Source organism: Eurypyga helias, unplaced genomic scaffold (genome assembly GCF_000690775.1).
Source record: "Eurypyga helias isolate BGI_N326 unplaced genomic scaffold, ASM69077v1 scaffold44396, whole genome shotgun sequence".
Classification (NCBI taxonomy): domain Eukaryota; kingdom Metazoa; phylum Chordata; class Aves; order Eurypygiformes; family Eurypygidae; genus Eurypyga; species Eurypyga helias.
Genome location: NW_010258105.1, coordinates 6150 through 18783, shown reverse-complemented (window position 1 = coordinate 18783; position 12634 = coordinate 6150). Strand labels below are relative to the sequence as shown.

At 52.1% G+C, this 12634-nt stretch overlaps 1 protein-coding gene across 1 annotated transcript in view; it reads left to right on the top strand.

Annotated features, from left to right (window-relative positions):
- Nucleotides 1-320: 320 nt before the first annotated feature.
- NF2 (neurofibromin 2 (merlin)) overlaps nucleotides 321-12634 on the top strand; it is a gene marked incomplete at its 5' end in the record, with an annotated part of 16623 nt that continues 4309 nt past the window's right edge. The window contains 9 exons of the mRNA XM_010154242.1: nucleotides 321-389; nucleotides 557-639; nucleotides 1313-1388; nucleotides 1685-1819; nucleotides 4156-4230; nucleotides 5025-5138; nucleotides 7510-7632; nucleotides 8002-8219; nucleotides 9549-9654. Of these exons, the coding sequence (XP_010152544.1) occupies nucleotides 321-389; nucleotides 557-639; nucleotides 1313-1388; nucleotides 1685-1819; nucleotides 4156-4230; nucleotides 5025-5138; nucleotides 7510-7632; nucleotides 8002-8219; nucleotides 9549-9654 (999 nt within the window). The remainder of the gene's footprint in view (nucleotides 390-556; nucleotides 640-1312; nucleotides 1389-1684; nucleotides 1820-4155; nucleotides 4231-5024; nucleotides 5139-7509; nucleotides 7633-8001; nucleotides 8220-9548; nucleotides 9655-12634) is intronic.

Here is a 12634-nt window from a genome sequence, read left to right as displayed (position 1 = left end):
TGTGGGAAACAGTGTCAGAGGCTTTTCTGAAGATCAGGTAGACAACATCTGCAGTGTATGGATGGGAAGCTTTGTTGTGCTTCCCCCTGTGCTGCATGAGCAGGAGAATGTTAATTTCTATTAGCAATCAAATGACAAAGAAAATACGGTTATTAAATTTACTGAGCAGCAAATGTTCTCTGCTCTAACAGGTGGTGATGGGGAGGGCGTAAGCAGTCTGCCTTTGCTCTCTCCCCGCGGGGTGGATATGTGAGGGTGAAGAGCTTTACTTGTCCGTGTTGTTAACCTGGGGCATGCATGATGTCTGTGCTTCTTTCCAGTATGGTGATTATGATCCAAATGTTCACAAGCGAGGCTTCTTGGCACAAGAGGAGCTGCTTCCGAAGCGGGTAAGTAGCTCAGCTGAGTTCAGGAGCAGATTTCCAAGCCTGGTAGTGCTTTGTGTAGCAAACCCCTTGGCTGCAGGGGTGTCTGTGGGGCTGCCTGCAGGGGGAACCCTGCTTGGCTTTCCCTGGCTGGCAGTGTGACCTGGGCTTTGTCTCCCCTTGTATCTCAGGTAATAAACCTGTACCAGATGACTCCGGAGATGTGGGAGGAAAGGATAACAGCCTGGTATGCAGAGCACCGAGGCAGAGCCAGGTGAGCGTGTGCTGGAGTGGTGGGTCAGAGTCAGTCCGTCACCCGAAGGGGTGTGAGGGTTTTGGGAGCTTGGGCAGGTGATGGATGAGCTCTCCTCACAGCGGGGTTAATCCCAGCTCACTTCTGTAGCAGACTCATGAAGAGCAAAGGGCTTGCTTTGCCCTAAATGAGCCCTGCTGTCCCCTGGTCCCTGACGGTAGCGCTTGAGAGAAGTTAGGACTGATGCTCAGTAAGGGGCAGCCTGGGAAGGGGCAGGGAGGCAGACAGCAAGGATCAGGGTGCTTTTTGGGTCAGGAAAAGAAACGGGACTTCAGACTGATGAGGTGTATTGCTGCCTCGGGTGGTAAAATTGTGGGGGATAAGGTGAAGCCAGATGGATCTGAAACAGTGGCCTCCCAGTCAGGGTTTTCCTATTTACTCTTAAGGGACTGGGTGATGGACAAAGCAAGGTGCAAGGTGCTGTGGCTCGCTGGGCGTCAGCGGCCTTTCAGGTGCCAGCACGCTGCAGGGCGGGACTTCATTGATGCTGCCAGCAAAGACAGACTCGACCTCTGCAGCAGAGACAGTCCAGGCTTTAAAGCCTTGTGTGTGCTTAGGATCAGAAAAAGCAGCCGTCCTCCTGTCTCTGATCCTACTGAGTCTTGTAGCACTGGCCTTTTTTTCTGTCTGACAGAGATGAAGCTGAAATGGAGTATTTGAAGATAGCTCAGGACTTGGAGATGTACGGAGTGAACTATTTTGCGATTAGGGTGAGTGCAGGTGGCGGGTCGTGTTTTCTCGCCGGCGTAGCTCTTGTGATGGTCTTCACCTCTGTGTGGCCGTGAGACCGGATGAGCAGAGGCTTGGGGAGCCGGCAGACCCGGGAGCTGGCTGCAGTGCGTTGGCGAGTCCCTGCTGCAGCCTGATTCCCCGCTGGCTGCCGGGGAGACACAAGCTCCTGTAATAGCCGTGCTGCTTGGTCACTGCTCCGGGCTGGCTGCTGAGCTCATGTCAGACCCTCCGAGTGCGATAAAAGGGTTTTCTGCTCTTTTCTTTCCTCCTGTAGAACAAAAAGGGCACTGAACTGCTCCTTGGAGTTGATGCCTTGGGTCTTCATATTTATGACCCAGACAACAGGTTGACCCCTAAAATCTCCTTTCCGTGGAACGAGATTCGGAATATCTCATACAGCGATAAAGAGGTATGGATACACCTCCCCTCTTCCTCGAGAGCAGCACGAACACAATTGCGATTTAAAGTGATTTCCCTTAGCTTCTCTGTCTGCTGTGCTTGCTGTCACCAGCTTAGCTAAGGGCAGTTCAGCTTCTCCAGGTGAAACCTTAATTCCAAGCCTTTCTGAAACCTTTCTGGGCGTGCAAGAGGTCAGCTGGGAGCTATTCTCCTGTTTGGTTTTAGAGTACGTTCAAACCTGCCATGCAATTTTCTTCAAAACCCAAAATTGCTGTTGATGTGCGTAGCCCAAATATCAAAGTTCAGAAGTTGAGATCTCTGCTTTGCTGTATGTATTACAGTATACATTACCCTGTATAGATGCTGCACTGTGAAATACAGGGAGATGTATTCCTGGCGAGAAGAGCTCTTGCCTCCTGCCATACCATTACCTCATCTTGAGTTTTCAGGCTGCTGGGCTTGGCATAACAGCTGGAAGATTTTTAGGAAGTTGAGTAATTTAAGACCACTATTGGATAGATACTTATTAAATCCAGACCATAAATATGAATCTTCTGAATCACTGGCCAACAAACCTAGTTGAGAATAGCAGTGAAATTGGCTGTGGAGGGAAAACTGATCTGCTCAATTTTCAGTCTGTGAGAGCTGCTCAAAGCAAACCGGCTGCCTTCATGGTAAGGAAGAAAATTAACTTCTTAATTAAAAAATGTTTTCCAGTCTAAACATGCTATCGATCAGGGTAAAAGCTAAAGGTTTCTCATCAGCTGCGTTTATTGCATGTCTCGTGAAGTTCTGTACGTAGCAAGGCTGTGCTGGAATTCTCTTCCCTCGTTGTGCTCCTTAACAATAGAGAGCTTCACAGCTCTGCAGAGGATCCCAGTGCTTAGTGGCTTTTGAAGGCTTTCCTGCCTGTGACAGATGAGTGCAGTGGAAGCTGTCTGCTCAGACGCTGCCTCAGAAATCTGGGGATTGAAGCCTCCATAACCAGGCCTTGACACAAGACTGTAATAGAGCTTTCTCTTGGGGAAAAGGACTCCTGCCTTCCATCAGGTCAGTCATCTGTGTAATAGGATGACCACGAGTAGACCTGACGTGATAGTAAACAGGCTTAATAGCTGGGTATGACAGTTACGTCGACACAACAGAGGGGTGTAATCCATTGTAACAAAGATTGACTGTTTATGTGGAACTGAAACTCCTCTCCTGGCATATTTCTCCTGTTGCTTCCAATGACTGGTGTGGGTTCTGCCGGAGCCCCAGTCCAGGGACACTCACGCACGTCTGCCTGTGTGAAAGTCTTAAAAGATTGGCTCTTAAACTGACAAAACAAAACACTGCCAGGGCGAGTTCTGCTGAGCCCTTTTCAGGCAGTACAATGTGTTGACAAATAGACCTACTTTAATGGACACAGCCTGCCTGCTCGAGCGCTATCTCTCCAGCCAGCTATTTTTGTAGCATGTGGGGAGTGATGGAATAGATGCATGCCCTTCTAAAAAATGCACTGCTGCGGAACCTTCCGTCTCTTCAAGTATCCTTTTGTTAGTTCAGAGTCTTCTGTTGGTCCAGGGGCTCTGTTACTGAAACTCGAGTCTGGCGATGCCACCTATATCCTCCAGAGAGACCTGCTGTGGGAAACCTCTTGGGAGGGTAAACCCAGGCCGTGGTTACAGCTGGTCGGTTGGCACACGCCGTGTAAATACAAGTTAGAGGGAGGGAATAATATTTTGAATGGTGGAGCAGTCTTGTGACATGGCTGGCTTCTGGAGAGCAAAATGCATGGAAGACCCTTACGGGGAGCCCCTGCGGCTGGAGGTGTCAATGGGAAGGACAGCAGCTCCTGTTGCTGTGTTCCTATGACCCTCCTGCCATCCATGGGGCAGCTGAGCTGGTTCTTCCTGCGTTGAGAAGTGTCCTGAGTTTCTGCTGTACCTTCTCCGTTCTCTGCAGCTGCCAGCAGGGGGTGGGAACTAGAGCATCTTTAAGGTCCCTTCCAACCCAAACCACTCTGATTCCATGATCCTGCCTTTCCTCGGGAGGTGCTGAGCTGTCGGTGCTCTGCCGAGGACACCGGCTCTCGGGCATTGCAGTCTGTAGGTGGACAGCACTCCCGTTGCAGTGTGGCACTTGGGTTTTTCTGACCGGAGGAGCAATCGTCTCCTTGGTTGCTTTTGATACTAGTGCTCTTGCTTGGCTGGCTAAAAGCCATGGGGACAGCTCTCAGCCTTGTTTGTCTGACACTGCTGACCTCCTATGAGCCAAAGCTTTCAGTAAGACTTTTATAGCTGTGTTTTTATTAAATGCACCGCTCGCTGATAACTCTCTCCCTCTTTATTTTTTCCTTTTCAGTTTACGATTAAGCCATTAGACAAAAAGATTGATGTTTTTAAATTCAATTCATCAAAGCTGCGTGTGAATAAGCTGGTAAGCCTACAGACAGAGTAATTTTTATTGCCTGCAGCAGTAGTTTCTGCCAGCAGTGCGAGACAATGTTCTTTGGTGCTTTTCTTTCGAGCAGTCAGAGGGAGCGTGCTGGCCTGTAGATGTGATTGGGTATAGCAGGTACTACTCGGTTGTAGTCCCTAGAAGGGTTGGGGGAAGCTCAAGTCAAGCTTCAAAGAACCTCCTCCCCCTCTCCTGTTTTTGTGCTTCCTTTCTGAGCTCTTGGGTTAGAGCTGACCTGCATGCTGAAAGCATTTAGTAAGTAATACTTTCTCATCACCCCCATCTTTGCTCCAGATCCCCCTTCTCCATGCAGCCCCGTGATGTAGATCTCCCTGCTTTGGGATGCACTGTTATCAGGGTCGCAGTCCCATTTGTTTCCTAGGCTGATCCCTTCTGAAGACACATTGCTTGTAGAAGGATGGAGGGGGCTACGCTGAGCTGTTCAGTTCAACATCCGCGTTCAGCTTTTTTAGGGCTGGCATAAAACGTGCCATAACCGTGCTGTGCTGGGTGTACAGAAATCAGAAAATTGCTCTCTGCAAAGAGCTGATGGCTCAGGAGCTGGTGTTTGGTAACGGGACTTGGCTGTGCCGTGGCTCCCTGCCCCTCGTCTGGGTATGAGAGCACGCAGGGCTTGAGATCAGTGGGTGGAAGTGCTTACAAGCACCAAATCAAAGCAGTTCTAGTGGTTTTATGTGTCAAGAATACAAACTACCTCATCGTCATCATGTGTACGGCTGTTTCTCTCCTCTCTTCACCCTTGACTGGAACAGATTCTTCAGCTGTGTATTGGAAACCATGACCTCTTCATGAGGAGGAGAAAGGCAGACTCGTTGGAGGTCCAGCAGATGAAGGCACAGGCCAGGGAGGAGAAAGCCAGGAAGCAGGTGAGAGACATCTCATATCGCTAGACCGCGAGCCAAAATCAGAAATGCAAATGATCTCGGGAAGGAACAGTCTCCAGAATGACATCAAGCACATGGAGCAGCTTTGAGGGATGGGCCAGCTAACATCTCTCTTTAGTAGCCTGCTCCCACCTCGCCAGTCGTTCTCAGCTTGGCTCTGCGGGTTGATGGCAGCCTGAGTCCAGCCCCCGCACTCGGGAACAGGACTGGGAGGACGGGAGAGAAGAGCTGATCTGGGTGTCCCACAAGTGTGCGTGCATCTCCCCTCCCGCCGCTTATGTCTTGGCTCCGTAGCTGGGAAGGTGTAGTATGCTGGGGTAGTTGCTTGTAATTAAAGCAGGGGCTGTGAGGGGGAGCTGTGCTTTGCCATAGTTCTTCCCCTCGTTTTCTAATTACGTGGTGATGGAATGCACGCCGATGTTTTGGGGCGTGCAGCCTGCATGCTAATTCGGTGCTGGCCTCCTTTATCTGCCGCAGGTCAGCCCAGGCGGCGAAAACTGCTCTTTGGAGGCAGCAGTGTGTAGCCGATGAGCATATATCAGCAAATTGGATTGTATGAATCATTGTTTTCTGCTCGTAGACCTTTTCTACTCACTGAAACCTGCACAGCTAATCTGCGTACTGCTGCTTGGAATATAAATGTCCCTTTCGCAATAAAGCCGCTAGATAGCAGCAGAAGAAACCAGAGCTGTCACTTACCCCCAGGAGAGCCCTATGCTCAAGGGACTGTGGAGTTAATGGCTTTGAGCATGTCCACAGAGGTGCCTGCGTGGTGCTGGACTCGGTGTTAAGGTGCTCGGCTGAGCTGGAGGTGCGAGGTGGCTTCTCTTGCAGGCACCTCCTGAAGCACTTCTCCTTCCCGTAGCTTCTGGGGTGGCAGGAGAGGACGGGACATGAGTTGCTACAAGAGTAACTGGGCCAGCCCCTCTGGGGAAGAGGGTCATTTCACTTCCCACAGGGATTCTCTGTCAGTAAGGAGTTGGCGTTAGTGGAGCAAAAGGTCCTCTTTAGAAGGAGCAGCTTGGTGTCCAAGCGCTTCAGGGACAGGTTTTACGGTCTTGTGGCTTTTTGATGCGTTTGGGTAAGACCAGGAGGAGCTGAGGTGTTGTGCTTAGTTGGGCGGCTGGAAGAGGTGAGGGAGGCGACCCACCAGCCATGAGCAGGTGTTCATCCCTTCCCAGGAGCTCTCAGATTCAGGCACTTGTGCTCTACAGGAAAGGTCAGGCTTCTGCTTGGGTTGGCTGCCCTTTCCCGAGCTAGCCACCGTGCCCCGCTCCCTCCTCCCTCCCCAGGATCCACCGTTGTGAACTGATTCCAGACAGTCCTTTTATATCGGGAATTCTCATTAATGGAAGTCCTGAGTGGGATGCAGATCGTAATGATAATTAATGAGGGGAACCTTTAATAGAAGGAAGCAGAGCCGTTAGAGCAGTGGGCGTCCGGCTTTCAGAACACAGTTGGTGTCCAAGGAGCGGAGAAATGTGTCTCGTCACACTCCCTTCCCTTATTAAACCCAGCAGGTGGCCTGTGCAGTGCTGCCAGCCCTTGCTGGAGCACCGATATTTGTAATGCGCTCGGCTCTGGTGTACTGGAGTGCTTAAAGGTGGTGTGTGCGTTAGCCCGATGGTTCCCGTTGGGCGCTGGGCTAGCGGAGAGGCAGTTGTCGGGCACGCTCAGGCTGCACAGCACTCTCGGCATCTTCTGGGAAGAGGTGGCAGGGTTCTGGGGGGCTGTCTTAGCGTGGCTGGGATCTCCCCTCTGGGAGAAGCATTGCTGTTGCCTGCAGACCCAGCTGGAGGGAGAGTTTGTTGCAGGAGTTGGTAGGGGGGGTTGTGCTCTTTGTGACCTCCATGGGAAATGAGCGGAAGTGATATTTCCAGCATGCTGGGTTGGCTGTCTGATCAAAGTAACACCTATCCACGTCCTTCAAACTCCTGCCTTGCCATGTGTCTCTATTTGGTAGTTTGAAGATGCCCTCACGCTGCCCTTAAGCCCAGTCTTGCTGTCCCTTCAACTTGCCTTAGGTGTACCTGGAGCTCTTGGGACCCTACTTGTCGGAGTCAGCGTAGGAGGGTACTGTGTGGGGACGTAATCGCCTGCAAGCAGCTTGTGGGGCAGCGCCGTGGGTAACAGACTGGCCAGAGGACAGGGGGTTGTCTCGGAAATGGCACTTTTCAAGAAAGCAGGGTGTGTCGGGTCACACCTGTTGGGTGAAGCTGCCTGTGGGGATGAGCAGATAGGAGGCAGTGGTGCAGTCCTGTGCTCTAACCCCCACGGGGGTGCCTATTCTCCTGTGGAAAACCTTTCTAATGTGTTATTTCTCCTCGCTTTCCTCAATCCCTTTTTTCCTTAGATGGAACGGCAGCGCCTGGCCCGAGAGAAGCAAATGAGAGAAGAGGCTGAGAGGACAAGGGATGAGCTGGAGAGAAGGCTGATGCAGTTAAAGGAAGAGGCAACGATGGCCAACGAGGCTCTGGTAGGTCTGTGGGAGGCTGTTTCCCGAGGCAGTTGTCTTTCCACTGCTGAAGCATTTTAGGAGGCACAGTGCTTGTCCTGTGGCCGTTCTCATACGGCTGCCGGCAGACGGGGATTGGGAGGCTGGATGGAACACATTTCATCCCGCTAGCCTGCTGTGGCAGGAGCACAAAGGAGGCGGATTTGGGATGGAGCCTGGACACATCCAGGTCTTGGCTGCACGAGGCTGCAGGCTGTGACGGAAGGGAGGGATGCTAGGTGCCATGGTGGCCGTGTGCAGCGAGCCGCTCGGAGCCCTGCTCCGGGGACTGTAGGCACATTTGGGGAGGCATTTGGAATGCCTAATGGCTTAATGTGCCTTATTTCTCAGATGAGGTCTGAAGAGACAGCAGACTTGCTGGCTGAGAAGGCTCAGATCACGGAGGAGGAGGCCAAGCTCCTGGCTCAGAAGGCAGCTGAGGCTGAACAAGAGATGCAGCGGATCAAAGCCACGGCCATCCGGACAGAGGAGGAGAAGCGGCTGATGGAACAGAAGGTGCTAGAGGCAGAGATGTTGGCACTGAAAATGGCGGAGGAGTCGGAGAGGAGGTCAGAGGGTACAACCTTGCAGCTGCCTCTGCTTTGCTTTCCAACCCCCTTTGGACTTAGCTGAGAGGGTGGCTCGTGCCTTGGGTTAGTCTATCCATGCAGCGAGCCCTTGGCCTCCATGCATGTACAACAGCAAATGTCACCAGGGCTCAGCTGGCTTCTCTCCAGGTCGCGATTTGCTACAGCTGGGCTGTCCGTGCATAGGAAACCTTGCTGGTAGAGCAGTGGTGGCTCCAGTCTTTTCCTGGATTGGAGCCAGAGGCCCTTTTCTGAAGCTTTCTTTGGGAGAGATAGTGGGGTGAAAGCAGCAGGGAAAGGGGCCATCAGCTAGCAGGGGAGCAAGTACCGGGGTCCTTGGCACTCTGCCTTCCACACTTCTCGCCCTGGCAGCAGCAGCGGAAGGCAGCTCTACTTCTGGGTGATTTCTGCAAACACCCACTGCATTCCTCAAAGTGTTTGACAACATTAATAACACTTGTTTGGTTTTTTTCTTGTGGGTGGTAGATCTAAGTTCTATTCCTCTATTTGCCTCTCAGTTGTTTAGTTCTCCTTACCAGTTGTGAGGTCTCTGGTCCACGTTAGCCTTGAGGTCTCCCTAGCTCCTGCAGTCCTTGCTTTGTTTTAAAACCAGTGTTTCCCTCCTCTTGATACCAGAGCCCAGGTCCTATGGGGCATTTGGTAGTGAGCACGTAAAAGATCATTCTTGTTTCCTTCCAACTGATTACTCCTTTCTGTGTGAGACCCTGCTCAGTGTCAGCCCTTCTGCTTGGATGAAAGCTGCCCTCGTCTCTCTCTTCTTGCCTTGTCTTGTGAAGTCTCCACTCAAATTCCAATCCAGGGGAGAAAGCTTCCTTCCTTCCTTTGGTTTTCTCCCTGTGGGATGTCCTTGAGGCTCCAGGGTAAATCCTGGTTCTAGAGTTGTGGGCCCTGTGAGGAGGCAAAGCTGTGCAATCCTGGGTACCTTTTCCTTTTGAACGAGGTAAATGATTGTTAGTAGAGCCTTACTTGTCAGAAAACTGCCTCTCCTGCTCTAAGTCTGAGCTTAACTCTTGAAGTTGTTCTCCCTGTTCTGGCCTCTTGGCACGCTTCTCCAGCCCTTAGGCGTGCTCACTGATGCTCACGCAGAGTCCATGTCAGAGCTGCTCTTCTACGGCTTGGGTTTTTGTGCTCATTAAAACATCCCGCCTGTCAGAGGTTCTGGCTCAAATGATTTCTTAGTTTAGGTGTTGTGGGACAAATCTCGACCTATTCTGCACCTACACTGTAATCCTGCTTCTCATTCCTCTCAACTTCAATCTGATACTTACAATTTGCTGTTTTTCTTTGTAGGGCGAAGGAGGCTGATCAGTTGAAGCAAGACCTTCAGGAAGCTCGCGAGTCTGAGCGGAGAGCAAAGCAGAAGCTTTTGGAGATCACCAGCAAGTCGTCCTACACAGTAAGAGCCATCTTTGTTGTCGTCCCCAGTTCCCAGCCCATAAACGTGCCCTCCTCTGGATCATCTCCATCTTGTTGGCAGAGGGGAATGAGTGGTCTCATTGCTTGGCAGCTATTTGGAAACCCTCCACAGTGCTGGCCCTTTTCATCCAGGCACCCCGTCCAGCAGATCACTTTGCTCTTTTTTTTTTTCCCTCCGCCTGCCCTGCCTCGTGCTGCCAGTGCAAGGGAGCTGCTGGTGCAATTAAGGGCAGCCAATTTGTAACTAGTTTAACAACCGTGTCAGAGCCACGCTTTGCTAGCACGTGTGGAGTGTACCAGTGCAGTAATAGCTTTTAAAATAGGGTTAAATACTTAGGAAATGGAGATGTCTTTATTCTTGCTAGGTGGGATAAACCTTGTTCAAGACCTGCAAATTCATTCTCTGGGCATAAACCGGCCACTGTGCAGCTATGGGCTGGAAAACAAACTTCCTTGAAGGGAGATTATTCCATAATTGCCCATTAAGAGGATTTCACACCTTCCTCTGAAGCATCTGGTCCCGGTTGCTGCTGGGGACTGAAACGCCAGACTAAATGACCATTGCTCCGATCTGTCTGGCAGTTCCTTTCCTCAACTTCTCTGGTTGTGCTGCAGGGCCTGCAAACCCCATCAAGCGCTCCGCTCCCGCAGCTCGCACCTGCCACGGCCGCCGGTTCGGCTGCCTTGCTGTCCTGCGGGGCGAAGGGGGAAGAGCTTGGCAGCTTCAGGAATGGGCTCGACAGACATGCGTGGCAGTCACCAGGCTGCCTAGTACTGAAGTTTTAATTGTACCTGCAGGCTCCTTCCCCGCTCCTCTGGAAACTTTTGAGGAGCAGATTGAAAAGGGTTTGAGATGAAGTAACTTTTCATCCCGATTCTCTTAAGTTCCCTGCAAAAATGTGCAGAAGCTTTGAAAAATGGCAGTGATGGGAAACAGTTGGGTGCTATTAGCCAGTGGACACTCCCATCAAGTGTCAGACTACCTCAGTGCTTTATAAAGCTTCGCTTTGGAGCGCTCCTTATTTTATAAGTCGCTAGGTTTCTGGAATCCACCAGTTCTGGGTTTAACTGCACAGGCTGGAGTGTCCTCACCTGAGACTCTACTGCATGGCTCCATCAGCCCAACTGTGACATTTGGATGGCACTCACATGTCCCCGTTCCCTTGTGTTGCTGTGTCCATCCTGAGCGAAATGGGCAGAGCCCAGCTAGTGAGCCCTTCTGTGTAAATCCCCGTGCCCGTGCTGGTGAGCATCCTGCCTCCTTAGTGGGAATGTTGTAGGGTTGCTTGGGGCTGAGTTCCACCTCTCCAGCTGCATCTGCCTGGAGGCAATCCACATGGAACTGTCTCATCCAGGCACATGGGGCTGTGTCCTCGCCCTCCCTAACGAGCCTTGGCCTTCCCGACGTGGCTGATGGCGCCGGGAGGGAAGGGGCCATGCTTTTCTCCTCCCCAGTTAGGTGCCCGAGGCCCTCCTGCAGCCGCCGCTCCTCCTGCCCCTCTCACAGCCCCGGGAGGACAGCCGTGTCACACAGACACGACAGCAGTTGTTTTCCAAGGTCAGGAGGATGCGGGTACGACTGTTGTGCCCACATCCAGGTGACAGCACCTTGCTGAGCCTTCCACCCTCCGTTACGCCTGCCTCGCTTCTCCCTTCCCCTGTGGCCTCTCTCATCGCTCTGCTGTCTGCGTGTTTGGGGGCAGACGAGTGAGATGCGCTGAGATCTTCCTGTGCACCGCTTCAAAGAGCTGGATTCAGGCGAGCCTCCCTCCCCTGCCAGCGCCGGAGGGACCCAGCAGGCGAGCGCAGCCCAAGGGAGGGAGGAAGCCCAGGGTGGCCTGAGGGATGAAGTGGTTTTGAAAGCTGCTGCTGGGAGGCTCATGTCCCTCGGGTGAATGGCAGCTCGATGAACAGTGCAAGATTCCAGCTCCGCTCATCCTTAATGAGGGTGTAACGCTGAGCTTGGTCTTTCCTGTGGTGCCAGGGCTTGTGCTGTGTCGTCCCCTGACACCGAGAGCTAGACAGGACTTCCCTCTGTGGGGGAGCAAGAGCAGGAGAGGAAAGGAGGAGTGGATGGATGTGTCGCAGAAAGGCAAGAAACAGTTAAATTTTTTTTTTTTTTGGTAACTTTCCAGCCTCTCCCATCCTGGTTCTTTAAAGCTTGTTTTGGTGTCTTTTTAGTCCTTGAAGCCTGAGCCGCGTTTGTGATGGGACTGGTAGGTGATGCATAAGAAAGGAGAGGTGAATCTGAGTCTGAGCCGCTGTCAGGGCTGGGAGGACAATTCATTCTTTACTGAGTTGGCTCTTTGCCTCCTTCGCTGCCCTTCAGGTACCACTCATGGCAAGACGAAAGGCAGCCATCTCTTCTCTGATCCTCTTGAAGTAGTAAGAGCTGTCTTAGACTTGCCCAGATTCTTGAGCAGTGAAGTGAAGGCAGTGGCAGCAACAGGAGGAGCTCTCCCTGCGGGGGAAGCCTCATGTCGTGACTGCTTCTCTGCTTCCTCTGCATCCTCTGTCTCGCCTGCTCTGTGCTCCAGAGGGATGACCGCTGTCAGCGTGGCGCTTGCCTCTATTAACGGCAGGAATTGCTTTAATGCAGCAACAGGGTTATGCAGTTCATTCCAGGTGAGGAAACAGATCAGGGAAAAGGTCTGGGTCCCCTTTGTCACCGCGTGTCCCAGTGATGCCCCACTGGGTGTTTTTAACCCGTGGGTTAAAAATCTCAGCACCTTGTGCAGGACTTGCTTAGGATTATTGCAAATGGCAGGGAAGTGCTTTGCTCCAGGTACTAAGTCAGTGCCTTTGAAAGCCCTCAGCATGCTCTTTCTTTGCTCTTTCCTTACTGCCCTCTGACTTCTCCACCCATTTATTCGTTGCTCCGTGCCAGAGCGGTGCTGAGGGCAGGTGAGGAAGGGGCTGTAGTAACCCCTCGGATATCGGCATCTGGGCTTAATGTTTGC